The sequence below is a fragment of the Panthera pardus genome, unplaced genomic scaffold, assembly GCF_024362965.1.
Source record: "Panthera pardus isolate Hobbes unplaced genomic scaffold, ASM2436296v1 HiC_scaffold_3, whole genome shotgun sequence".
In the NCBI taxonomy this organism is placed as follows: domain Eukaryota; kingdom Metazoa; phylum Chordata; class Mammalia; order Carnivora; family Felidae; genus Panthera; species Panthera pardus.
In genome coordinates, this window is record NW_026526876.1 from 6,089,339 (window position 1) to 6,117,317 (window position 27,979).

At 46.3% G+C, this 27,979-nt stretch overlaps 1 protein-coding gene across 5 annotated transcripts in view; it reads right to left on the reverse strand.

The window, feature by feature from the left end:
* Positions 1-6,042: 6,042 nt before the first annotated feature.
* Positions 6,043-27,979, reverse strand: part of MYOCD (myocardin) — a 112,970-nt gene continuing 91,033 nt past the window's right edge. For all 5 annotated transcript variants that reach the window (XM_019413404.2, XM_019413405.2, XM_019413403.2 and 2 more), the window contains 5 exons: positions 22,447-23,331; positions 20,355-20,498; positions 17,742-17,870; positions 14,439-14,496; positions 6,043-11,950 (listed from right to left, as the gene is read on the reverse strand). In XM_019413404.2, the coding sequence (XP_019268949.1) occupies positions 11,397-11,950; positions 14,439-14,496; positions 17,742-17,870; positions 20,355-20,498; positions 22,447-23,331 (1,770 nt within the window). In that variant the 3' untranslated portion in view covers positions 6,043-11,396. The remainder of the gene's footprint in view (positions 11,951-14,438; positions 14,497-17,741; positions 17,871-20,354; positions 20,499-22,446; positions 23,332-27,979) is intronic.

The window sequence follows — 27,979 nt, forward strand, 5'->3', positions numbered from 1 at the left end:
AGAAGAGAATCTGATTCTCTTGGTACATGCAACACTCAATGCTAATAAGATTTTCAGCCACATTTCCGGAGCTCCGATGGAAATAGGTTGTGACTCGGGTGCAACTCAAAAAGTCTACGTCTGGTCCAAAATTCACAAACAAGGGCAAAAGAAAGTTATTTCTAAACACGTCATGACTGGAAAAGGTTTGTCAGACACTTTATTACTAAAACATCGTTCTTTCCAAAAGAGACGAAAAAAATCGAAATAAAGAGCAAGACGGAACAACGTCTACGTGACCTTGGCGTCGACAATGGTTTCTTAAACATGACTCTAAAAGCTCTCACCTTTAAGACAATACTGGCGAATGGGGGTACCTCACGATTAGGGACTTTGGTCTATCAGGGGACACCATGAAGAGAAAGAAAAAGCCATCCCCAGGGTGCGACAAGTTATCTCCAATGTACAAAACAGTCAAAGGACTCAACTCTGGATCATATAAAGGATCCTACAGTCCAACAGAGAAAAGGCAGAAAACCCAAAAGAAAAATGGATGACAGACCAGAATGGCTAAGGTCAAAAAAGACTGGTAGAACCAAGATGCCAAACAACTGGAACTCATGTATTTCGGGCAGAGGGGGATCAGCACGAGCACTTCGGAAACTGTTTTCGCATTACTTGGTAAACCTCAGCAGAATGCACACCCCATCACCTGTCGACAGTATCACGTGTTCTACAGAAATGCGTACCTGTTTGCAACAAAAGGCATGAGCCAGAATGTCCATATCAGAGAGCAACATTTTTAATGGCCCCCAATTGGAAACTATCGAAATGTCCATCAACAGGAGAGCAGATAGGGGGTCCTGGCTGGCTAAGTCGGTTGAGCGTCCAACTCTTGATTTCAGCTCAGGTCATGATCCTGTGGTCGTGGGATCGAGCCCCACATCAGGCTCCACGCTGAGCATGGAGACTGCTTAAGATTCTTTCTCTCTCTCTAAAATGAAAAAAAAAAAAGGGGTGCCTGGGTGGCTCAGTCACCTAAGTGTCTGACTTCAGCTCAGGTCTGATCTCACCGTTCCTGAGTTCAAGCCCCATGTCGGGCTCTGTGCTGACAGCTCAGAGCCTGGAGCCTGCTTCGGATTCTGTGAGCAGATAAATAAAAGGTGATAAATTCATACAGTGGAATACTATACGGCAAGGAAAATGCGTGCATTGTTGCTGCACCTGATAGTGGGTGAAGACACGGATGAATCTCACAAAAAAACCTGAGCAGAAAAACATGGCATCATGAAGAGTATATTCTATTTGATTCCATTTACATAAAGTTAGAAACAGGCAAACACAAACTCATGGTAATAGAAGTCAGGAGGGTAGGTACCTGTGCAGGGCAGGAAGATATGCTAAAAAGTGATAAGACTGGTGGCCTGGCCCCTGCATCATGTCAACTGAACATTTGGGGGTAAATGAAAGTGGATGGACGTTCTAGGTCCTTCAGGTGGCTTATAGTTAAGGTGACCATAGTCCTGGTTTGCCTGGGACAGTCTTAGATGCTGGTTATCTTGGGCTTCCATTGACTATAGCATTTGTCCTGAGCAAAAGTGTTCCGACCTAGATGATAAATTATATCACCTAGTGGTCACCACCACTGGATGCTGTCCTTGCCAGAACTGTTCCCTTGGGAAGTGTCAGTGTGGACCCTTATCAGTTTGCTGTGCAGCAGAAACACAGAGGGCTTGAGTCCGGCTTGAGGCTTGGAAGGAGAACAAGAACACAGGATCCAGCATGCCCATCTAGAGGGCCACGTTACTCAGAGAACAGCAGCTCTCCACGCTGGAGAAGTCTGAGCTGACTTTGGCCTGGAGGTCCCTTGCCTGAGCATGAGACCAAGGAAGCAAGACCACACTTCCTGAGGAGCCCCTCGGGCTGATAGTGGTAATAAATGGAAAGTTCCTGGACTTCCCACTCAGCAGTTGTGGCTCTAACTCCCTGGCCTGGAGGGTGGGAAGCGCAAAGACGCAACTCAAAACAACCCATCTTCGTGGATATAGGATTCTCTAGTCCCAAAGAATATGCACTTGTGTTCCATTTTTACAACAAAAGCCAGGAACAGTGGGTCCTTCTTTCCATTACTGGAGGCAAGGGCATTTCTTGACTTTTGGAGGTGATGTGGGCTTTGGGATGATACAGGGGACTTCGTATAATCTAGGCACGCGTGGAATCAAAGTTTCCACTTTAAGCCAGAACGGGAGACCGTTACCCGTCTCCACTTTTTGTGATGATTAATTTTGTGTGTCGATTTTTTTTCTTTTTTAGGTTGGCTTCCCACCCGGCACAGAACCCGAGGCAGGGCCTGAACTCACAACTCTGAGATCAAGACCTGAGCTGAGATCGAGAGTCAGACACTTAACTGACTGAAGAAAGCCTGGTGCCCCTAATTTTATGTGTCAACTTGACTGGATGAAGGGATACACCCACGTCGCTGGTGAAACATTATTTCTGGGTACGTCTGTGAGGGTGTTTCTGGAAAAGGTTGCCTTTGATTCAGTAGACGGAGTAGAGGAGCCATACTCACCAGTGTGGGTGGGTGTTATCCGATTTGTTGAAGGCCTGGAACAGAACAAAAAGTAGAGGAAGGGTGAATTCTCTCTCTCTTCTCGAGCTGGGACATCCCTCTTCTCTGCTCTTGTACATCAGAACTCCTGGATCTCAGGCCTTTGGACTCTGGGGTTTGTATCACCAGCTCCCCCGGTGTCAGGCTTTCAGACTTAGTCTGAATTACATTTCCTGGGTTTCCTGGTTTCCCAGCTAGCAGACAGCATATAATGGTATATTTCAACCTCCATAATTGCGTGAGCCAATTCCCAAAATAAATCTCTGTATCTATATATCATCTATATGGATGCCATACATTTGTATATCCCAATAGATCTATAAATATATGTCTTTACAGATACATCCATATTTTATAGAGATATCTACATAGATCTCTATCTTTAGTTCACTATCTCTATATCTATCTTTCTATCTATCTATCTATCTATCTGTCTATCTACTTACCTACCTATAATCCTATTGGTTCTCTTTGTGTAGAAAATCATGACCAATACAGTATTGGAACAACACTGTGTTAGTCAATTCCGATTTTTATTAGCTCACGTCTAGTTTCTGAGCCTCACCTCTTTCTGTCTCCAATCTGAATTTATTATCCTTATTTGGCTGGAGGCACCTACCCCTCTGCTGTCTCTACTTCCACTGCCGGGCTACTGATGTTGTTAATGGAAAGTCCCCCCCATCATGCAGTGGGGAGGATCTCCAGCCAGGTCTCCCAGCTCTGCCCTAGGCATCCTTCTAGGGGTCCTGATCAGCTCTCTCTCTTCCATTTTCTACTGCTCTTCAATTGGCCTTTCTCTATTTTTACTAAAACTTCTACTCCATTCTTCTTCTCCCCAACAGATGAACATTGTCTCTTCATCTCATTTCAAAGTATAAAATGGAAGCCACCCTTTGACAACTTCCCTCGGTGTCCTACCACACCTGTCAACACACCCCCATCTCCGCCCACCCTCCTCTTTCTCTCCTGTCCCAAAAGACATTTCTCCCCTCTTCTCGAAGGCAACTCAACCTCAATACCATTATCCACCACCTTCTCTCTTGGGTATACTACCTATTTCTCATTAGCTTTTAAATTAGCTCAAATATCTATCCTCTTGAAAATAAGTCCTTCAAATTTTTCACTGTCTGCCATGGCCATGTGTGTCTTCTTCCCCACATTGTCATACTTCTTGAAATGCATGCCTGGATTCTTTGTCTCCACCTCCTCATTTCCTTTTATTCCTCAGTCTACACCCCTGCCCCCACGATGCTCTCACCTTGGTTAACAACCGCCTCCTTATTACAAAATCAAGCAACAGTCTTCAGCCCTTGTTTATGGAACATGGCGGCATTAAATATGATATGATTAAAGACTCCCTCTTTCCTGAAATTTTCTCCCACCTCAGTGTCTAGGGGACTGCCAGCTCCTGGTTTTCCTCCTGATTTTTCAGCCACTCCCTTTCCTTTCTCATTTGCCGATATCTTACCTGCTGGGTTTCCATGGCACCCCCTTTTATTCTCACTGCATACATTGTGTAGATCAGAGCCATTACCATGGTGTCCATTATCTTCTGTGTGTGGGATAGTCCTGTGTCTAAATGTCCATGCAAAGGCATTCTGAGTTCTAGACCTCTCTAATGAAGACTTTTTTTTTTAAGTTTAGAGACAGAGCAAGAGAGTGAGTAGAGCAAGACAGCACATGAGTGGGGCAGAGAGAAAAGGAGAGAGAGAATCTTAAGCAGGCTCCCATGCTCAGCATGGAGCCCAAAAGGGGACTCGAACCCATGAACCTCGAGATCATGACCTGAGCCAAAATGAAGAGTCAGCTGCTCAACCGACTGAGCCACCCAGGCACCCCTCTAGTGAAGACTTTTGATGTGTATGTGTCCCACAGGCACGAGACCCTCAAAAATCAAATTCACGATTTTTCCTATCAAGTATCTACTCCTCATTCTGGCCTTTTGCCCCTGTGAATGGAATTAACATGCACTCAACATCCAACATCCAGCTATCCCTCCCACTCCGACTCCTCCTTACTATCCACACCCGATGATCAATCTCATACTTTCCATTCTATTAACATGTTTCAAATCAACCTTCATCTCTCTATTCCTACTTTCTTAGGAGAGTTACTACCTGCTTGTTGGCTGGTTTACTGCAATGGGTTCTTAACTACCTTCACTCAGACCCCACTCCCAACCCAGCATTATTCTAGATCCAGTATGTTGGTTACTCATCATTTCCCTTTAAGCTCTCGTGTCTATAGAGTAAGTAGGGCACCAATGATTTATCATAGTCATTCACAAAAATTGACTGGGCTGGCCTTCCCTTATCCTGCCATTCTAATCCATTTCCATGCTGTAGAGTTATCTTTCTAAAGTGTTTAAAGATTATTATAGCTCTTTCTTGCTTAAAACTCTTCACTGATGTCCTACTGGTTTAAAGATCATGCTTCATAAGCTCATACCTTTTAAAAAATTTTTAATGTTTATTTATTTTTGAGAGAGAGAGCGCGCATGCACACGAGTGGGGGAGGGGCAGAGAGAGAGGGAGACACAGATCAGAAGCAGGCTCTAGGCTCTGAGCTGTCAGCACAGAGCCCCATGTGGGGCTCAGACTCACAAACCGTGAAATCATGACCTGAGCCAAAGTCAGATGCTTAACCGACTGAGCCACCCAGGCGCCCCAAAGCTCATACTGGTAAAGCCTGTAAGTTCATACTCCTCAGTATGCCTTAGGAGGCTCCTCGTGGCATGGCCCCTGTTTGCTTCCCATTATGGGTTGAATTGTGCCTCCCCTCCCAATTCATATGTTGAAGTCTTAATCCCTGTTACCTCAGAATGTGGCCTTATTTGGAGATAGGGTCTTCACAGAGGTGATCAAGTCAAAAATGAGGTCTCTTGGGGCACCTGGATGGCTCAGTCGGTTAAGCATCTGACTTTTGATTTTAGCTCAGGTTATGATCTCATGGTTTGTGGTTTCGAGCCCCACATCAGACTCTGCACTGTATGTGACAGGAGAGTCTGCTCCTTTCCACAAAAGTCTTCATTTTAATAGTGTCATCAGTGACAAATGCAGAGATGTGCACTGTTTGAGATCAAGGACTTTGGAAATAAAAAAAGAGTTTGACTGCTGGCTCAATATATTTCAGGTATAGAATTTTTTTTTTTTTTTAACTAAGTAGGCTCCACACCCAACGTGGGGCTTGAACTCACAACCCTGACATCAAAAGTCACATGCTTTACTGACTGAGCCAGTCAGGTGCCCCACCCCCCACCTCCCTGGTATAGAATCTTAAACAATTTCCTTAGCCTCTCTGAACCTCCAGTTCTTCGTATGTAAAATGGGAATAATAATCATAGTTTCAAGGTGCCATTGTGAGAACACAACGAAAAAAAAAAAACACCTGTAGAGGGCCTGGTACAGTGCCTGGGATATCATATAATCGGGGGGGAAAAAAAAGCTCACAGGTCTTTTTCAAAATAAAACATTTTATTTAAAAATATATTTATATATTTTTTAAAAAGAATACATGCCAACTTTGGTATTTTAGCTATTGCTTCTTTTCCTGGTAACACACGTTTCTTTCTGGTAATGGATACTTGAGCAAAGGAGACCAAAGTGAAAACAATACGCAGGTCCCACAGAGAACCATATGCTGGCTTTTCTGATTGCTTTGCAAAGCGTTTCTTTTGTGTTCACCAAGGGAGGGCTTCAGGCACCCAGCAATGCGTCACCCTCTTTCCTCACTGCAGGCCGACTGGAAGGGAGCTCCAGGGAGCAGTGTGGGTTCTCTTTCTTTGGAAAACACTAGAATAGCATCCAGGATCCCCACCATCATGCTCCGCCTTTCCATAAACACTTGGGAGCTGGGAAACCATTTATAGAGGAAACTCACATTAACCAGCATCCATGATGGGAGCAGGTGGTTATACGAAGCACAAGAGATGGTCAGGAGTTTGGTTCATCCTAATCCATTGGGGAATCGCCAAACCCTAGAATCAAAAGGGAGCTCACTTATATGTTATTGAACCCAGTGGGTCCCTGGCAGATAGATGATAGAGAAATTCTTCCCAGATCTTTCCATGTCTTGAAATCATCTTCTCAGGCATAGACTCCACCTAGCCAGGGGTCCTCTGAAAATGTGGATTCTAGAATCAAACCCAGCTCCTGAACACAACCCTGAGCAGCCCCGGAACCATAGGACCATCTTGTTTCAGGACCTGGACTCTGCGTGTTTAGTGATATTATCCATCTAAGAAAGACCTAGCAAATTCATCATCTGAGCCCCCCTGCTGGTTTATACTGGATTTACAGGGAAAGGAAAGCCCCAGACTGTCTTCACTCTTGAGTTCTCGCACACCGGATAGCAAGCAAACTGCGTGCCAGCCCTTGAGGGCTTCCCATTGTGAGGAATGAAACCCTGAAGAGGACGGCCAAGTGATTTCCTCCTGAGGGGTGGTGGCTCCCCACGGACACCCCTCCCCCGGAAGTATCCCTTTTGCATCCAGAGCTTGCTATGAAAGCCAAAGGCAGTGAATGGAAAAAAAGACAGAAGTTTCCTTAACCCTTTCCTGATTTTCAAGGGGCTTCTATATCTAGCAATGAAAACCAACGATCAGGGGTGGGAGATACAGAAAGATCGCCAAGTGCTATGCTCTGGCTGTTGGATCTCAGAGACAAGAAAAAAAAAATGTCTGTGCAGGTGATAGGTTTTGGCAGAAAAGGGTCCCTCTACTCTCCCTTCTGGAAAAACGAAGTCCCTCCCCCCACTTTTTAAAAATTCAGAGCTAAGGGGTTTCTGGTTTCGGGGCTAGGACATTCCCAGGGTTCTTCCTTACACGAACAGCAGCTCCCCGTCACGGAATCTGAACTATCTGTACTTTATCAATTTAGTAGTGGATGTCTGGGGATTCGTGCGCTTTTGCGTAGGTCATGCGTCAGGGAATTGTCCACTGGGTGAGTAAACTTGATGCGGGCGTTTTCAGCCAGACCGGCATTTGCTTCTGGAAGAGCAGATGGAGCTTAAATAAATTTTGAGAAGGACTGTCTTGAATGCTTAGGGTAGGGTGTTTTGTTTTGTTTTGTTTTGTTTTCCTCCAGATTGGAAATAAATGTTTTTGAATGGCTAAGGCCACCAGTGCACAGACCCCTGACTATTCAGGTGGAGACACTCTTGGTTTTCCTCCCTTCCTCCTTTCCTCTCCTTCTGTCCTTCCTTCCTTCCTTCCTTTCCTTCCTTCCTTCCTTCTTCCCTTCCTTCCTTCTTTCCTTCTTTCTTTCCTTCCTTGTTCCCTTTCTTTCCATCCTTCCTTCTTCCCTTCCTTCCTTCTTCCCTCCCTTTTCTTCCTTCTTCCCTTCCTTCCTTCCTTCCTTCCTTTCCTTCCTTCCTCCCTCCCTCCCTTCTTCTCTCTCCCCCTTATAACAGAATGCATGTTGTCTCAATAACACTGTTAGTAGCAGGGCTAATACTACTAAGCACTGGCTTAACGAAAGTATTTGCACAGATGAATTTTCGGAGTCTGTTGGTAACTACCATTAGAACCCATGTGGCTGCAGCAACATTGGCGTTGGCTGCAAACGTCTGTGTCTGCAGGTCTGCTTCACCACGGGGGTCCTAGGAGTCTCAAGAAAACGACTCATGGTTGTTTTCAGGCTCTAAGAGCATTAAGAAACTTGGTGGCCATCTTCAGAAGTCTCTTCTGTCCATCTCCCAGTCATGCCTGGTTGGTTGGTCCCCAGAAAAGAGGACGCCCTTAGAGTCTAAAAGAACTTAAACACTCCCAACAGGAGACAGATGAATTAGCATGGTTTATCCGATCCACTGGGTGCAGCCAACTTCTTCGATGTTTTCTCAGCTATATCCCTGATTTTCTACCGTGTATCTCACTTCTGCTCTACGGAGAGATACAGCGAATATGGTGTGGAGCCTGTGGGAGGGGGGCTGAGGCCAAGAATCCAGGGTCTGCTCTGTGTGAAGCGTGTTGGTTGGAAATAGTAAGTATCTCTTGTCGGCTGTGATGCTTGCGTATCGGTGCTGGTAATATCTTAAAAAGGTCTCCGTGACAGTGCACAGTCTTACAAAGCACAGCGGCCTCCTGACCAAGTCTAGTCCTTCTGCTAGAAATACCCAAAGGAAACCATAATTAACGCTCAGGCCAGAGTCTCAGAGTAGGGACACTGTGAGTTTGTTTTCCAAAGGCAGCAAAGGGAGAAAACATAAACATACAAATGGTACAACGTGGGCACATGAAACACGGGCTGACCAGCAAGCTTCGTCAAGATCCAAAATAAAACTCTGACCTCCGAGGGATAAGCACACGTGAGGAATGCGCGAACAAAGTTTTCTTCCCCGTATCCTCGGCTTCACAGAAAACACTGGGGATTCTTTCCTCCCCCTCTAGATTTTGGGTTCCGATGACTGACGTGAACCGCAAAATGCAGAATTTAGCACGTGGATCTCTTAAAGCACAATGCAGATCAAGGAATGTAAAAACGATTTTCATGGCCCTTTGATGCTTTTCTACGAGAGACTGTATCACTAATGGGGGAGCAGTTCTGTCTTTTCCAATCCGTATTCTTTGTCAAGATGAGCGTGTTCATGGTAAGCAAGTGGCTGTGAGTCACTGAGCTGGAGCTGTTAGTCATTCACAGGGAGGCAACGTAGAGTCTGGTTGATTAATCGGGAACTCGTAGTGACAAAGGCCAAGGATTTCACAGCAAACTGGGGCTTCAAAGGCTTTTGGTACAGGACTCTGTGTCACTGCTTTTCAAGAGACACACAACTGCACATATATGTATAGATATATACATATCCCTGTATATATGCACACACATATGCGCACAGACATATGCATCTGTATATAACTATACACATATGCATACCTACCCTGCCCCCCCATAAGCTCTGGAAGCTTTCAGAGTACTAGTCACCAAAAACACTCTGTGTTCACACATGTTTACAAGGTAACAATGGAATGACTTCTAAATCTTTGGTTTCTCCAAGAGAGAACTTCTAAAATCACAACATTTTTGGTTATTTTCTCCGTAAGTGCACAGTGAATTTTTTTTTTTTTACAAAAGAAGAAAACAGTGCCTTAGTGATTTAAATTAAAACAACAACAACAACAACAACAACAACAACAACAATAACAACCAAACCAGCAATAGCTACGTTCTACAGCATGCAACACTAGAAAACGGTGAGCTGGGAGCCACAGTGAGCTTTAGAGCGACTGCCTTGCCACTTGAGCTGAAAACAACTCCCAGCAAAAGCACAAGATAATGAGGAACGCACATGAGAAAAACTGTCTTTCTTCCTTCCCTCGTTTTCCATGTGCGACTCTGTTTCCTTTCACCACCAAGACCTGAAATCCTCTCTCTCCTGGTAAATATCGTTCACATCTATTTTTACAATGTAATAATTTCCAATTTCCCCTGAACCACCCAAATTGATGACTGCAGTAAATCAAATGACTGAAGAATGAGCTTTGGGACGGAGGACCCCAAGGTTATCCTTCCCCGCTCACTGCAAGGACATTCTTTCGGCTTTTTGAAGCAAATTATGCATATGGAGAATGAGTTCTCCAGGAGAGCCTGGAGTTTTAGCTTTTTAAAATATGGCTTATTAGGGGTATGGCACCTTGTTAGATCTGGAGTCCTCTCCTCTCCAAGTTGGGGCAGAAAAAGAAGGAGTTTCAAAAGGGGAGCAAGAAAAGATTGGTATCTTGAAAGAAAAGTGCAGTGGGGAAGATAAGACAGGTGGGCCCCCTTCCACCCTCCAAGAAAAGTTGGACCTCCATAATTAGTCATCCGGCTATAGTAATCCATGGTGTTTATTCTCATGACACGTGAAACAGTGTTCTCTATAGCTTGTCTGAATGATCCCGCCATGGCTTCCCGAAGCTAGAGATGTTCTTCCCATGTGATCATGGGATCATCTCCAGTCTTTGAAACTAAAGGGGGGTTGTGTTGGGGAATGTTCCATATGGCAGGGGGTTTTGGTTTTTGTTTGCTTTCAGGTTCTTGGCTGTTTTGTGGTGCTTATCATCACAGAGACAGCAGGAGTGATTGGGCTACTGGTTGAGAAAGAGGGAAATTCTGGGTGGACCAAACATAGGTTCAGTGGCCACATGGAATCCTGGGTCCAGAATTGGAACCACCCCAGTGGGGCAGCTTTGTGGCCAAGAGACACCGAGTTGATTCCACTTCCTTGGGAATGGGTTGGCTCTGTCCCTCTATTCTATCTCCAGCACCCAACTGAAGTCGGGCCTGACTTCTATTTGGAAAGACAGGGAAGGGGGTGCTGAAACACAGCCTTCACCACTGAGTGAATCTTCCAGAAACTTTGATGGTTATGCTATACTCCCTGTACTCCAAAAGAGCTACATTTCCTTTCCACAGTATAAATTCACGAGAAAAGCATACGAAGCGTGATCACGCCCAAACAATGCCTGAGAAAAATTATGGGCTACAAAAACACTGGTGTTTGAAAAGGCAGTGAAAGAATTTTAGGGTTTTTTTTTTTTTTGGCATTCTTGATCTCAGAAATCACATATCTGAGTGCACAGCTGAAATCATGAACAGTTACTGCATGTTGGTAAATATTACATTTTACATAGATCTAAAGACTCCTATTTGCTCTCATTGACTGTCACAGAAGTCTCCATCGTGTCTTTTCAATTTTCTCCTTCTCCCCTCCTCCTCCTCCTCCTTCTCCTCGCCTACCTCTTCCTCCTTTTGGATGATAGGAGCGTTTTTGGTTGTGTGATTTCCCCCATGGCATCCCCATGGGTCTGCCTAAGCACCTCTTCAACAGACATTATCTACCACTGCTGTAAATGAAGGTCCATGGGGGAATTCAAATTGAGATCCGTGACGTCCAAGAAATCAATGTTAAAGATGCTGGGGCCGCTGGGGCCCAGGGAGCTGAAGCTTGGTGTAGAACTGGGTGGAGTAAGGTCCAGCCACTCCATGGTTTCCCAAGGAGATTCGGTGAAGCTTAGCCGCAGCCCACTGCTGTCTGCAGAGGAAGGTGAAAACTGAGTCTGCATCGGGGAGAGGGGGCCCGGCAAGATCTCGTGCGCGCTGAAGAGGTCTTCTGCTGCCTTCCCGGAGAATCCATCCATTATCCCGTCAAAAGGAGGCTCTTCGTGCCCGATTTTTAGAAGGGCCACATCGCTCACCTTCCCCAAGGGGCTCTGGGAATTTAATAAGACTTCAAGGTGCTCATCACTGTCGGTACCATAGTGATCGAAGGAGAGTTGGCCTCCTGAAGATGAGGGTTTGGAGAGGGCGGCGTTAGGGCTTCGGGAAGACCCGGCTATCTTGGGGACTTTTTGAAGACATGAATGATCCTCCCTAGCATCAGCTGGCATTTCTGTTGGCAAAACACAATGGGGATTGTTACACTACTACCAATGGAGATGTTACACAGCGGGGATCTTTATTTTTATTAAAAAATTTTTTTTTCAATGTTTGTTTACTTTTTTTTTTTTTAATGCTTTATTTTTGAGAGACAGAACGTGAGTCGGGGAGGAGCAGAGAGAGAGGGAGACACAGAATCCAAAGCAGGCTCCATCCAGGCTCTGAGCTGTCAGCACAGAGCCGGACACAGGGCTTGAACCCACGAACTGTGAGATCATGACCCGAGCTGAAGTCAGACGCTCAACTGACTGAGCCACCCAGGTGCCCCAACGTTTGTTTACTCTTAAGAGACAGAGCATGAGCAGGGGAGGGGCAGAGAGAGAGAGGGAGACACAGACTCCAAAGTAGGCTCCAGGCTCCGAGCTGTCAGCACAAAGCCTGACAAGGGGCTCAAACCCATGAACCGTGAGATCATGACCTGAGCCGAAGTTGGATGCTTAATTGACTGTGCCACCCAGGTGCCCTGACAGTGTGTGTTTTAGATTTGGAGGTACAAAGTCAAGAGTGGGGTCGAGGGCCATCTCTAGCTTTTTGACCTGTTTTGACCCGTTGGCCCCAAGATAAATATTAAGGAAGGAACAGGTCCTGGTGATTAAGATAATTAACTTATTTTAGGTCACATAGAAGGACTCCATCTTGGTTTTAAGAGCTGGATAGACTTAAAGTACTTTTTATTTTTATTTTATTGTTTAGAGAGAACGTGCAATGGGGTGGGGGCACAGAGGGAGAGAGAGAATCTCAAACAGGCTCCATGATCAACTTGGAAGCCTGACACAGGGCTCGATCCCACGATCATGACCTGAGCCAAAATCAAGAGTTGGATGCTCAACCGACTGAGCCACCCAGGTGCCCCTAAAGTACCTTTAAAAAAATTATTTTTTAATGTTTATTCATCCTTGAGAGAGAGAGAGGCAAGCACGAGTTGGGGAGGGGCAGAGAGACAGGGAGACACAGAATCCGAAGCAGGCTCCACGAACCATAAGATCATGACCTAAACCGAAGTCGGATGCTTAACCGACTGAGCCACCCAGGCGCCTCATATATGCTCAATCCCCTTGCCCCATATTCCCTTGGCAAAACTCCACACCTGAATGAATCTTGGTTGCAAGAGAAAAATGACACAACAGAGCTGGCTGGTCTCATTTTAGATTCAAGGTGACCAGCCTACAGCTGGCACTCAATACAGCGTAACAATCCCACTGTGTTTCTCTAGGAAACTCCATTCATTTGTGATTGATTCATGATTGTTCTTCTGTGCTTCAGTCTCCCGTGCTCCCCTCCTGCACCCTCACCTTTGTTGACTGGGCCATACACTTCATTAAAAATATAAGGGTGGGGGCACCTGGGTGGTTCAATCAATTAAACGTCTGACTCTGGCTCATGGTCTCATGGTTTGTGGGTTCGAGCCCCGTGCCAGGCTCTGTGATGACAGTGCAGAGCCTGCTTGATATTCTCTCTTTCCTGCTCTCTCTGCTCTCCCCCAAAATAAATAAATAAAAGAAATATGGGGGGGGGGTGTCTGATAGTCCCTCTTATCTTTCCATCACAAAAGTTATAAAGATACAGACTCCTGTGACCATCTGTTCCTTCTTACTCTTGCTACACACAATGGAGAAACTGCCTGTTCACTCTCCTGTTTTCCATCTCCCTTACCAGACTGCGAGCTCCATAAAGGTAGTCTTTGTCTGGTGCAGCATTGAGCCAGTAAATGCCTGCCTACTCCTTCTCAGAAACTTTATTATTTTTTTATGGTTATTTTGAGAGAGAGAGAGAGAGCATGCATGCATGCATGTGAGAAGGGGAGGGGCAGAGAGAGAAGGAGAAACAGAATTCCAAGAATCCTAAGAATCCACGCTGAGCCTGGAGTCCGATGAGGGGCTCAATCTCACGACCAACCATGAAGTCATGACCTGAACCGAAATCAAGAGTCGGACGCCTAACCGACTGAGCCACCCAGGCGCCCCCATTTTTAAAAGCTAATAAATGAATCACTGCAAAGGAGCCCAAAAGAACACGTTGATCATTTTTTTTTTTGGTGTTGTTGCAAGCGTGCATGATGTCTGCACCTGAACAGACCACCCAGTGGGAGATCGCTGATTGAATTTCATTTCGAGGACGTGGCACAAAACTTGCATTATCTGCTCTCTTGTTATAGGGAGACTGGGATTAGAAGAGCCAAGAGAAATGGAGTCACAAGGCAAAACACTTAGGGAAGTAGGGTAAATAGGGTCAAATGATTGGTGAGCAAGTTCTTCGGGCAGGGGGACAAATCATCCATTGTGCCTTCTTTCCTCCACTCCAGCGTGGACGGAGAGGTCCCACGCAGTGATATTCTACCCATCCATGGCTTTTGATGAGCATCCGACCTTGGTCCTGAGGGTCCACTGTCTACAGCACATGCAGGTACCGGGCGTTCCAATGGGCAAGACGGGCAGTCTTACCTCCACTTTCAATGAGGACATCCAGGAGATCATCTATCTGCTGACTCCGAGTCACTTGCTGTTGCAAATTAAGCAGAAGAGAACGGAGAGGTTAGACGGTTGGCTCCCTCTTCTGTGGGAAACCATTAGGAACAGGACTACAGGTTTTTGAACTAGGTTTGGTTAGGGTATTTTTTTCCCCCTCAAATTGTGATAAAAATACACACAACACAAAATTTACCATCTTCATCCTTTTTTCAAGCAGACAGTCCAGTGACATTGCCTACCTTACAGACACATTATTTATTTATTTCCTTTATTTATTTTTGAGAGAAAGAGACAGAGCATGAGTGGTGGAGGGGCAGAGAGAGAGAGAGAGAGAGAGAGAGAGAGAGAGAATCCGAAACAGGCTCCAGGCTCCGAGCTGTCAGCACAGAGCATGACGCGGGGCTTGAACTCACAACCTGCGAGATCACGACCTGAGCCGAAGTCAGACGCTTAACCAACCAAGCCACCCAGGTGCCTCTACAGTCACGTTATTGTGCCACCTTCATCCCCATCCATCTCTAGGACTTTTCATCTTCCCAAACTGAAACTGTCCCCATTCAGCACGAACTCCCCATTCTCCTCCCCATAGCCCCTGACAACTTCGGTTCTGTATCCTGTTCCTAGGAATCTCACAACTCTAGATCCCTCTTATAAGTGGATTCACACAGTATATTTCCTTTGGTTACTGGTTTACTTCGCTGAGCATAATGTCCTCTGGGCTCATCCATGTTGCAATACCTGTCAGAATCCCTTTCCTTGTTAGGCCTGACTAGCATTAATTGTGTGTGTTCACTGCATTTTGGATAACCATTCATCTGTCAGCAGACGGGATGCTTCCACCATTTGTGAATGAAGCGGCCATGAGCAAGATGGTAACCGACTGTGCGACTGAAGCTCAAGGTTAATTTCAGACAGGAAAAGGACTGAAGGAAACAATTTACTACAACAAGAGAAGGGGACAAGAAGGCAGAGGGCTCCCAGCAGCATCCCTCAGAGCGTGTCCGGTCCTTTGAGAGGCCTCCGTTCCAGGAGCGAGGCATCTTAATCCACAGATAGTATACCCGTTTTTGGCCACTCTGAAGTGACCTGGATTTGCTCCCTGTTTGGGTGCTGTGGTTGTGGCCCAAGAACGTGGCTCATACTTTCCTAGGGCATCATCACAATAGCTTGTGGAACCCATTGACACATGTAGTGTCCACACCCCTTCCCTATGGTTCATCTGAATGATTCGGTAGAGTCTTGTTGATGGAAGTCCACTTTTCTTGACCATTTTTTTTTTCTCTGGAAGCCATAAAGGATCAGTTGGTGCTGACAGATACCAGGGGTAGGAAATGGGGGGAAGAGAGACACGTACGTATCCCACTCCCCTGAGAGCCCACTCTGAAATAAACAGAGGCATCAGTAATCAACACGGATGGGAGCCCTGCTCAAAGAATGAATCGTTTGCCAGTCCAGGAGGCATGAGGTGTCCACAGGGTCTGACAGGTAATGTAAAAGAGCCCAATATAGAACAAGAAAGAAGGGATAAAATGCAGGAACCATGCTGTGGTTCAAAGACGCAGCGGATACTTTGTTTCAGGCGACTGTCCTCTGGCAGAAACGTGGCTCCACCATTGTTAGATCCTCTCATTTTTCCGAAGTGAGAAAGCCCACTTTTTGCATAAAATCTCCTGACATTTAAAAATACTCTTGCAGCCAAGTGAGACTCAACTACAAGCCGATTTGGCTCTGTGGGACACCAGCATGCGGCAGCTGACGTAGACCGTCCTTCCTAGGTTGGGCACATACAAAGGGCCATCTGATACTTCATCCGGGCTCAAACCATTTGAAATGTGAGATCATTTAGTGCTTTTCTCTCTCTCTCTCTCTCTCTCTCTCTCTTTTGGTTTTTACTTTTTATTTGGAAAATTTCCCAACATAAATGATGGTAGAGTATACAACAGTCATCAATACTTTGCCAAGATCATTGGATTTTGAAACTAAGAAGAAACTCACAAAGTATCAGGCTGGCAACTGCTCTCAAATATTTGAGTAGCTATCCTGTGCCCAGACAATGTAGTCGGTGATACACTATAGAGAACCCTTACAAAGTAGATAGGGACCCTATTTCACATAAGGGAAGTTGAGAACTTGTCCAACCTTAGTGGCAGTGACAGATGGCTGTTGGCAGTACCAAGTCCAGGCACCTGGCGTTGGTACTAAGCCCAGTCCAGCCTCTTCTCCGTCAGCCTTCTATATACAGTCAAACCTTGGTTTGCGAGCACAATTTGTTCTGGAAACATGCTTGTCATCCAAAGCACTTGTAATATCAAAGCGAATTTCCCCACAAGAAATGATGGAAACTCAGACGATTTGTCCCACAACCCAAAAATATTCATGTAAAAATGGTTACAATACTGTAATATAATACAAAATAATAAAGAGAATATAAAATATAAAGGAAAATAAACAAATTCACCTGCACTTACTTTCAAAACCCTCGTGGCTGGTGTGAGGGAGATGAGAGAGAGGAGGGTTACTGCGTAGGACGACTTTCACTATCACTAACAGAAGTTGACCACAGTACAGTATTAATAAACTCTTGTCTTATACTGTATTTAGTGTAATTGGCCATAAGGCAGCAGAGGAAAGGGTCTCTATCTGCAGGCAGCCTGACCTAGAATGGAGCACACCATTCCTAGGCTCGCTCTTGGATGGAAAAGCAAAGGACTGTCCATAGGTGCCTCGAAGTGACAAAAAATATACTAATGCCAGTTGTGGGCACCTTCCAACGTTCTAGAAAATCACTTTCTGCCAAACACTGTGAACTGAGACAAAGCATCCGAGCATGGGAGATGATCACCCACAATCCTGCAGAGAGAGAGACAGAGACAGAGACAGGGAGGGAGAGAGAGAGAGAGAGAGAGAGAGAGAGACAGAGAGAGACAGAGAGAGACAGAGAGAGAGAGAGAAGAACCATTGGCTCAGTTGTGATCATGTGACGTTCAGGGTCACATACTACTTGTACTGCAAGACATGGCTCGTTTATCAAGTTAAAATTTATTAGCCATGTTTGCTCGTCTTGTGGGACACTCGCACAGCAAGTTACTTGCAATCCAAGGTTTTACTGTACATGCACTACCTTTCTACAAGTAGCATCTAGAAACTCTGCCCATCCTGGTAGGGGGGCACCAATGCACTCAATGTCGGCACCTAAGACTGCCCGAAGTTGAATAATGAGAAACAACGCCCATTTAGGCAATCTGTTTCTCTACAGAGAACAAAACTTGTAGTTACCTGCTTTACTGCATCTTCGTATGATGGAGGCTGTGTTATCTCTGGAACTGCTGATGTTGGCTTGGAAAAAGGAGGGGAAGGAATTGAAAACTTTGGCCCTGTCTTGTCAGAAGAGTGCAGACCAGCCATCTGTGGGAGTAAGATGCAGAAAAAGATAAGTCAACTCAAGGGTCAGAGATGGGACTGCTTTGTGCTTTCAACAATAGCCAAATTAAGGAAAGAGCCTAAATGTCCATCAACTGACGAACGGATAAAGAAGATGTGGTTTCTATATACAATGGAATATTACTCGGTGATGAGAAAGAATGAAATCCTGCCATTTGCAGCAACATGGATGGAACTGGAGGGTATTAGGCTGAGTGAAATAAGTCAGTCAGAGGAAGATACTGTGTGTTTTCACTCATGTGTGGAACTTGAGAAACTTAGCAGAAGACCATGGGGGAAGGGAAGGAGGGAAAAATAGTTACAGCGAGAGAGGGAGGCAAACCATAAGAGACTCTTAAATACAGAGAACAAACTGAGGTTTGATGGCAGGGGGAGGCAGGGGAGAGGGGAGAATGGGTGATGGGCATTGAGGAGGGCACTTGTTGGGATGAGCACTGGCTGTCGTATGTAAGCGATGAATCACGGGAATCTACCCCCCAAATCAAAAGCACACTGTCTACACTGTCTGTTAGCCAACTTGACAATAAATTCTATTACGATAATAATAATATGAAAAAAATACAGCTTTTAAACTTCCGAAAAAAAGAAGAAATGGGACTGCTTCTGTTTTATAAACTCCGAGCTAAATTTTGGGAAAGAATTGATTTGAGTGGAAAAAAAGAGCCAAGGCTTAGAAAACAACCCCAGTGTATTAATAGTACATATCATCGTGGACATATTTCTGGAGACATGACACGATGGGAACCTTGCAGATTCTTCTTTTCCATTTTTTTAAATGTTTATCCATTTTTGGGAGACAGAAAGACAGAGTGTAAGTAGGGAAGGGGCAGAGAGAGAAGGAGACACAGAATCCGAAGCAGGCTCCAGGCTCTGAGCTGTCAGAACAGAGCCCAATGTGGGGCTCGAACCCACAAACTGTGAGATCATGACCTGAGCCTTGATCTTAGTTGGAGGCTTAACTGAGTCACCCAGGAGCCCAACAGATTCTTTTCCCCCTCTAGAGTGAACCACCTTTGGTTAGGAGCAAAGGAAATAAAGTAAGAGTCCAGTCCAACAGGAAGAAGTCACCCAGGAATTCCCAGAGTACTTTACCCCCTCAGGACATTTCATTCCTAACTGGTGCATTTGCAGAGAGGTGGAGACATTGTTGGGGTAGCTCTTCAGGGACCAGCCTTGTGTATTGTGAGCTCCATGTTCTATGCAGTGCCTGGGCCATTTCAGGGTCTCTGTCTCCAAAGGACGCCCTGTCCATACTTGTGGCAGGTAGCACTTCTGTATGGTGGCCATCTTGTTGGCCTCCTTATTACCTCTTCCTTAGTCCTTGGGACTTCCCATATCCTGGCTCTCTCACATGCCTGATTTCCACCTGCTGGTATGTACCACCTCTGCCTTTTTCCACCGAGAGACTGCACTGTGATTCGAATTCTCTGCATCTTTCTAGACCTTTCCACAGATCCACATACCTTCCTCTTTCTCAAGCACTGTTTTCCCGCATGCCTCTATGCCAATCTTCAACTCCATGGAAACTGATTTGTCTGCCATGCATGTTGTTTCACAAACATACTGTGCTCATTTTAGTCCTCATGATTTCTAGAATGACCCCAGGAAATGGCTCCCTGGAACACCCTAATTTATATCTGTACATCCATTTCACTCTCTTCCAAGTGGATTTGTTTTTATCGAAATGTCGTTTATGTCTGCCTTTTGTGAAATTTTTATTTTATTATAATTTGTTTTTAATTTTTAAATGTTTATTTTTGAGAGGAGGGGGGAGGGGCAGAGAGAGGGAGACACAGAATTGGAAGCAAGCTCCAGGCTCCGAGCTGTCAGCACAGAGCCTGACACGGGGCTCCAACTCACTGACGGTGAGATCATGACCTGAGCCGAAGTCGGACATTTAACCAACTGAGCCACCCAGGAGCTCCTATATTATTTTTTTTTAATGTTTTATTTAGTTTTGAGAGAGGGGAAAGCATGTGGCAGGGAGGGGCAGAGAGAGAGGGGGACAGAGGATCTGAAGCAGGCTCCATGCTGACAGCAGAGAGCCCAATATGGGGCTTGAACTGACAAACTGTGAGATCATGACCTGAGCCGAAGTTGGAGGCTTAACCAATGGAGTCAACCAGGCACCCCCACCCCAATTTTTTTTAGATATTTAAATTTTTTTTTAATTGAGAGAGAGAGAGAGAGAGAGAGAGAATGCACAAGTAGGGAGAAGGGAAAAGAGAGAGAGAGAATCCCAGGCCCCATGCCCAGTGTGGAGCCCGACCTTACAGAGCCTGGGTTCTATCTCACAGTCGTGAGACCATGACCTGAGCGGAAATGAAGAGTTAGATGCTTAACTCACTGAGCCACCCCATTTATTTCTGCCTTTGAGCCTCATCATTTGGAGGACGAGGCCACAGAAGAGGGAAGAGGCAAAGTTTAGACCTTTGTCCAGGTGCCTACCTTTTGCTGGACACCTGGGCTTTTGGGACAAGGATTGCCCCCAGTGCCATGATTGCTATCTGCTTGGGTTCCAGAGAAAGGGGGGTGGAGGCTGGAAGGCTGGGGAGAGAAGCTTGGAGGATGGCCCTCATGTGCCCCTGAGTTCTGAAAGGAAGAAGCAATGAGTTCATTGGTCACCAGCAGCATACTGGACAACATTTGCTGAGACTCCTGGTCCCTGCCCTGGTGTTTTAGCTTTTCAAACCTCCCTTAATCCCACGATCAATGTCTCAATTCTGGCTTTGTGCACATCACCTCCTGCTCAAAAACTTTCCATGCCTCCCCTGCATCCACCGTGTAGGGTCTCCACCCGAAACCAGGTCAGGTACTATTTCTTTCAAAAGCCTGTATTCCAGTAACTGCCACGGACTTCCCTCTGTGTGCCCTGTGCATGGTACCTCCCTACCTTTTCCTACATGGTATGTTCTTTTCCCAACTTTCCTTTTTTGTTTAAAAAATTTTTTTAAAGTATTCATTCTCAAAAATGATTTTTTGAGAAAGAGAGAGACAGAGCGTGAGTGGCAGAGAAAGAGAGAGACACAGAATCCAAAGCAAGCTTCAGGCTCTGAGCTGTCAGCACAGAGCGCAATGCAGGGCTCGAACCCACAGACTGTGAGATCGTGACCTGAGCCAAAGTTGGACGCTTAACCGACTGAGCCACCCAGGCGCCCCCAACTTTCCTTTTTTAAGTCTACACTTCTCATTGAGTCCAACCCCTTTGCAAAAACCTTCCTGGACCTTTCTAGCCCTTCGTGACCAACCCGCTTCCCCCTGCCTCCCCCAGTGCTTTGTGCAGCATTTAACTGCCATAAGCCCAGATCAGGCATGTTATTCTATATTGTTCTTTATCTTTTTATCATGTAATATCGTGTAACTGTTCATATCCTCAAAGAGTGCTTTGTAAACTGTGGCAAAGAAAGGAAAAGGAATTAGAGCGCATGAGGTCATGGTGAAAATTAACGAGATTACTCAGACGCATGCTTGTTAACACTGGTCACCAATGTGAGTCTTCTTCCTATTTCCTTTCTCACCGATTTCAGAACTTTTGATGATGTAAGTTTCTTTCTCAGGTAGACTTCGGTAGACTTCCCCAATAATTCGTTAGCTTCACGGACAAGGAAAGTCTCTGATGATCACCTTGGTCTAGTCTTTGAACTATTTCCTCCCGTAAGCTGTCTCTACAACTGTGTCTCATTCTGCTTTGGCCACACGGGCCTTCCTTCCGATTCTTGAACATTCCATGCATTCCCCCACCTCACGGCCCTTAGGCTTGCTGTTTTTCCTTTGCCTGTAACACCTTCACCCCAAATATTCACAAGGCTTTCTCCCTTACCTCCTTCAAAGATTTGCTCGAATGGTCCTGGACCTTTGACTTAAAGTTGCAAATCTGCAAATGTCCCACCATCCCAGCCTCCTTTTTCTCCACCTGATGTATCCTCTTCTACTATGTTGTATAGTTTACCTGTTTATTTTATTTACTGTCTGTCTTCCCACGAGAGCAGGGATTTTTGTTTGGCTAGTTCAGACCAGAGACAGACCAGAACAGGGGCTGCAACATGCTAGGTGGTCAGTAGCTATTTGCCCTATGCAAGCCAATACATGCAACGAATAGTAAGGTCTGGTAGCTCCCCCCCTTTGGCTCTCTCGATGAATTGATTTGGCCCCCGCTAAGGCTCTATGCCAAGGAATCCTGACAACGGGGGTTGTGGCAATCTGGCCCACCACCTGCGTTTGTGAATAAAGTTTTATTGGAACACAGCCACGTGCACTCACTTGCAGATGTCTGAGTTCACGCAACAAGGGTCCCGTTGAGACCAACATGGCCCAGAGAAGCCAAAACACTCGTTATCTAGCCCTCCAGAAGGCAATTTTGCCAACCTCCATTTCAGAGAAGGGAGTCCGGTCCACCCTGAAGGCTTGGGGACGGCGGCAGAGTCCAGAAGTTGCTTTTGGTCAACCCTTCCCACCGAAACTTGCAAAGTCAGCTTTTTAGCCTTGCCAAGCCACACCCCACTTCCAGAAAGCTGGGTGCACGGGGCCCAGGCGTTCTTACCTGTGCCGCGCATGCCTGGCTGCCCACAGGCGAGGAGACCCTGTGACCCTCTCCTTGCGTGCCCCCCGACGAAGAGGGAAGGAAGTAATGGCTGTTGGGGGACGGGGGCAAGCTGATGTGCTGGGGGCTTTGGACGGCCCCCAGCGGGGAGTGCTGAGGGGAGCACTGGGGGCTGAGAAACGTGGAGGGGAGGGCGTCGGGGCGGCCCGGGGCCTCGGAGGCGCAGGGAGCAGGGCCCGGTCTCTTCCCAGGTCTCGGCTGGGGCGCAAATGGACAGCTGGGGACGGCGTCCTCCTGCTTGACGGGCACGGCCAGGAAGGGGGGCGGCCTCTCGGGCCCGAGGCCCCTCTTCTGCTTCTGCAGCTGCATTCGCAACTGCTCTACGTGCCGCTGCTCCTGCTGTAGCTTCCAGGTGAGCTCGTTGATCACCTTCTGCTTCTCCACCAGCATCTTGTCCTTCTCCGAGTCCGGCGCGTCCAGCTCGGGGGCCGGGGGCCCCGCGCCCAGGCCGCCCAGTGGGCTCTCCTCGGCGCACGCGGGGGCCGGGGACGGGTGCAGGCAGAGGGACGGGGACGCGTCGTTGAAGGTGTCCGGCAGGGACCCCGCCGCCGACAGGTCGGAGGAGGCGGGCGAGATTGGGGGGCTTGAGCTGGTGCTGCCGAAGTGGTACAAGCCGTTGGGTAAGGCGCTGGTGGGCGGGGAGGGCTGGTAGCCGGGCAGCGCGCTGCTGGGCGTCACGGGGAAGGTGACCGTCGTGATGTCACCGAAGCTGGGCACAGGGGTCCCCGAACAGTCCTGGAAGGGCCGCAGCCGGTCCATGAGCGCCGTCTTGGTCCCAGACACCGGCAGGCCCCGGAGGCGAAGCTGCTGTCTCAACTCGGACACCTGCAGGGAGACCAGGGCGTGGTGAGTGAGCTGTTGAGGGACAGTGACTTATTTATTTTTAATTTCTTATTACATTAGGTTTTGTTTTGAAAAAATTTTGTAACGTTTTATTTATTTTCAAGAGAGACAGAGACAGAATGCGAGCGGGGGAGGCGGAGAGAGAGGGAGACACGGAATCCGAAGCAGGCTGCAGGCTCTGAGCCATCAGCACAGAGCCCGATGCAGGGCTGGAACTCACGAACTGTGAGATCGTGAGCTGAGCCGAAGTCGGAGGCTTAACCTTCGGAGCCACCCAGGCGCCCCTTATTACATTAGCTTTAAATTAGCATCCCAGAATGCTCGAAATGCAGAGCTCACATGAACCATAGGGGTCACCTACTCTATTAGCCTCCAAGCCCCAGCCTGGTCCTTGTCCCCATTTTGTAGATGAGAAAACTGATCTCTGCCTGGGTTTGGCCATCAGCCGGCAACCCATCATCCCAAAGCAGGTGGAGACTCCTGGTCTTCCGCTCCTAGGTGAGTGCACTCTCCCTACCAGGCTCTCTCTGTCCCTAGTGCTCCAACCCGAGCACGTGCCCGAACCACTGGTCCTCAGACTACAGCACAGACACCCCGGCCCCAGCCTTGAGTTTCTGCTTCAGTGGCGCTGGGGTGGGGGTGAAGGGCTGAGAATGTGTATTTTTTTAATTAATTACTTTTTACTTTTATATTTTTAAGTTATTTATTTTGAGGTGGGGGAGGGGCAGAGAGAGAAGGAAAGAGAGACAGAATCCCAAGCAGGCTCCCAACTGCCAGCACTGAGTCCAATGGGGGCTCGAACTCACCAGTTGTGAGATCATGAGTCAAGTCAAGAGTCTGATGCTTAACCAACTAACCCACCCTCAGGCGCCCCTGCATTTTTTTTTTTTTTTTTTTAAGTAGGCTCCACTCCCAGTGAGGGACCCATTTCGGGGCTGGGACTCATGACCCTGAGATCAAGACCTGAGCTGAGATCAAGAGTCAGAAGCCTAACTGGCTGAGCTACACGGGTGCCCTGAGAATGTGCATTTAAAAAAATTTTTTTAAACATTTATTTATTATTGAGAGACAGAGCGTGAACAGGGGAGGGGCGGAGAGAGAGGGAGACACAGAATCCGAAGCAGGCTCTAGGCTCCGAGCTGTCAGCACAGAGCCAGACGTGGGGCTCGAACTCACAAACTGCGAGGTCATGACCTGAGCTGAAGTTGGACACTTAACCAGCTGAGCCACCCAGGCACCCCGAGAATGTGCATTTTTAACGGGTTCCCAGGGGATGCTGATAGCACTGGTCCTTGGACCAGTTTTTGAGATCCATGGTTCTACATGAACACTTTTGTCCTAATTTTAGTAACTGGCTGGATATACTGAGACAGAGAGTATGTACGGAGAAAAGAACATAGATTCAAATCCTGACCTTGCCTCTTACCAGCTCAGTGATCACTCCGTGCCTTGGTTCCCTTTCTATAAAATGGAGAGAATCATACCTTATGTGGTTTTGTGAGGCTTAAAGTGGCTGAAAATTTGTAAAGTGCTTGGAATAGTGTCTCGCAAATGGTAACTGTGGTGTAAGCGTTTGCTATTATTATTATGTGGATTCACATCTAATTATTTCATCCTTGCATTTTTTATAATGTTCATAAATTATAAACTACAGATACTTAAAAATACAGGAACTAAATTAATGACAGTGCCTACAAATGATGGAATGTCTAAATCCCTTAAGACTGATGCTATATGTATTTGTTGACATACAATAATGAATAATTGTTTATGGTATATTATTAAGTGAAAAATAGTGCGAATTGCTGGATGAGAGAGAGAGAGACAGACAGACAGAGTGCGAGTGGGGGAGGGGCAGAGAGAGAGGGAGACATAGAATCCAAAGCGGGCTCCAAGCTCTGAGCTGTCAGCACAGAGCCCGACGCAGGGCTTGAACCCACAAACGGTGTGATCATGACCTGAGCTGAAGTTGGACGCTTAACCAACTGAGCCACCGAGGTGCCTTTGTGTGTGTGTGCGTGTGTGTGTGTTTAAACTATGCTTGCAGATGAAAATATATGGCTAACGATAGCCCAAAATGTTAACAATGGTTCTCCTTATCTCTAGCCCCTAAATATTTCACATAAGATATTACTTTTGTAATTAAAACAGGAAACATTAAATATCTAAATGTTAATGCCATAAAACAGCTAGTAGACTATATAGGGAAGGGAAATACTCTTCTGATATTTTGTAGGGAAAGATCTTTTGAGCCTGAAAGCCAAGAAAGTGATCATAAAAATACTGACAGCAAAAATCAAAAACTCCAGGGCGCCTGGGTGGCTCGGTCAGTTGAGCGCCCCACTCTTGATTTCAGCTCAGGTCATGAACCCAGGGTTGTGGGATCGAGCTCCGTGTTGGGCTCTGTGTTGAGTGTGGAGCCTGCTTAAGATTCTTTCTCTCTCTCTCTCTCTCTCTCTCTCTGCCCCTCTCCTCTGCTCATGCTTTCAAATTAAAACAAACAAAAACTCCTATAAGTCAAAAACACCAAAAAGAAAATGCAAACGCAGATAGCAATCTCAGACAAAAAAAATTGCAGGGCAAATAATAAAATGTCAGTAAAGCTCAATGCACCAAATGTGCTTAATAACGCCCCCCAAATAAACCAACACCCCAAAATGGGTCATGGACATACTCCAATGCTTCACAAACAAAAGATACATTTAAAAAAAAAATTAATGTTTATTTATTTTTGACGGAGAAAGAGAGAGAGAAAGAAAGAGAGAGAAAACATGAGTGGGGGAGGGGCAGAGAGAGAGGGAGACACAGAATCCGAAGCAGGCTCCAGGCTCCGAGCTGTCAGCACAGAGCCCGACGCAGGGCTCGAACTCATGAACCGCAAGATCATGACCTGAGCCGAAATCAGGAGTCTGATGCTCAACTGACTGAGCCACCCAGGCACCCCTCAAATAAAAATGTTTTTAAAGAAAGCTCTTAAAACACCTTGCTATTCCAAATGTGGTCCTTGGACCAGCAGCACCAACAGCATCTGGGAACATGCTAGAAATGCAGAGGCTCAGATCCCCTCCCCATAACCTACTGAATCAGGACCTATATTTTATCCAGAGCCCCAGGTGACTCAGTGTGCACGTCGATGTTTGATAAATGCTGCCTTAGCGCACTGCTTCTGGCAGTAGATTGGTACACACATTCGGGATGGTTTAGTGTTGGTCTGGCTGTATTTCACGGACGTGAGACACGCAAAAAACTTCCATGCTCTTCTGCCATCTTGGCTCCTCCTCCAATTTTCTGGCACATTCAGTACAGACATCTCACAGTATGAATTCTTTGGCAAGAACTTTAATATTGATATGTTGTGGGTTTTTTTTTTTTAATGTTTATTCACCTTTGAGACAGAGAGACACAGAGAGAGAGGGAGACACAGAATGTGAAGCAGGCTCCAGGCTCAGAGCTGCCTGCACAAGAGCCCGATGTGGGGCTCGAACTCACAGACCACGAGATCAGGACCTGAGCTGAAGTGGGACGCTCAACTGACTGAGCCACCCAGCCGCCCCAAGAAATATTCATATGTTTTGGTTCACGAATTCCACTCCCAGGTATTTAGCCTGGGGAGATAATCAGATAAATTAATAAATGTATGTGAAAATTACATTTTTAACAGAAAAAATTTGGAAGCAAGTTAAATGCCCAACAGAGGAATATTAACTAGGTGGTAGAATGATGTGCTGCTATTAAAAATAAAAATGAGGGGCGCCTGGGTGGCTCAAGTCGGTTGAGCGTCCGACTTCAGCTCAGGTCATGATCTCGCGGTTCGTGGGTTCGAGCCCTGCGTCGAGCTCTGTGCTGGCAGCTCAGAGCCTGGAGCCTGCTTCGGATTCTGTGTCTCCCTCTCTCTCTGTTCCTCCCCCGCTCGCACTCTGTCTCTCTGCCTCTCTGCCTCTCGAAAGTAAATAAAGATTAAAAAAATTAAATCAAAATTAAAATGTTAGTTGAATATTGAAAGTTATGAAAAAGGTTCATGGTAAGTTACACAAAAAAGCATGCCAGAAATTCATGCTTTTACAGAATTACTTGACAACAATAACTTTGCAAACAAAACATGTGCATCTGCATTTGAAGTCTATAAGGAAATATGATCTGCAAGGCTGTGAATCAATGATCTTTTTGGGAGGGGAGAGAGAGGGCACAAGGCAGTGAGGGGGAAAGAGACAGGGAGGAGGAAGAGGGAGGGAGGGAGGGAGGGAGGGAGGAAGGGACAGAGAGAGAGAGAGAGAAAAGCAGAGCTCACTGGAAGCAGAGCTTGAGCTCACCCAAAGTGGGGCTCAAACTCACGAACTATGAGATCATGACCTGAGCCAAAGCCACCCAGGCACCCCTCAATTATCTTTTAAAATGCTCTTTACTTTTCCATACATTGTCACGCTTCAATAGTAAATATATTACCACCTTACAATCATTTAAAAGTTATTTTAAAAGGATCACCACAACTCACACTACCACAGGCAAAAAATATACCTTCTCCTCTTCCTCTTTCTGGTATTGTTTTTATCATTTTCTTTTAGATTTGCTGGTTTGAAAAACTGCGAAATGGCAACCCATTATTGTTTTAACTTTGAGTTCCTTAAAATTA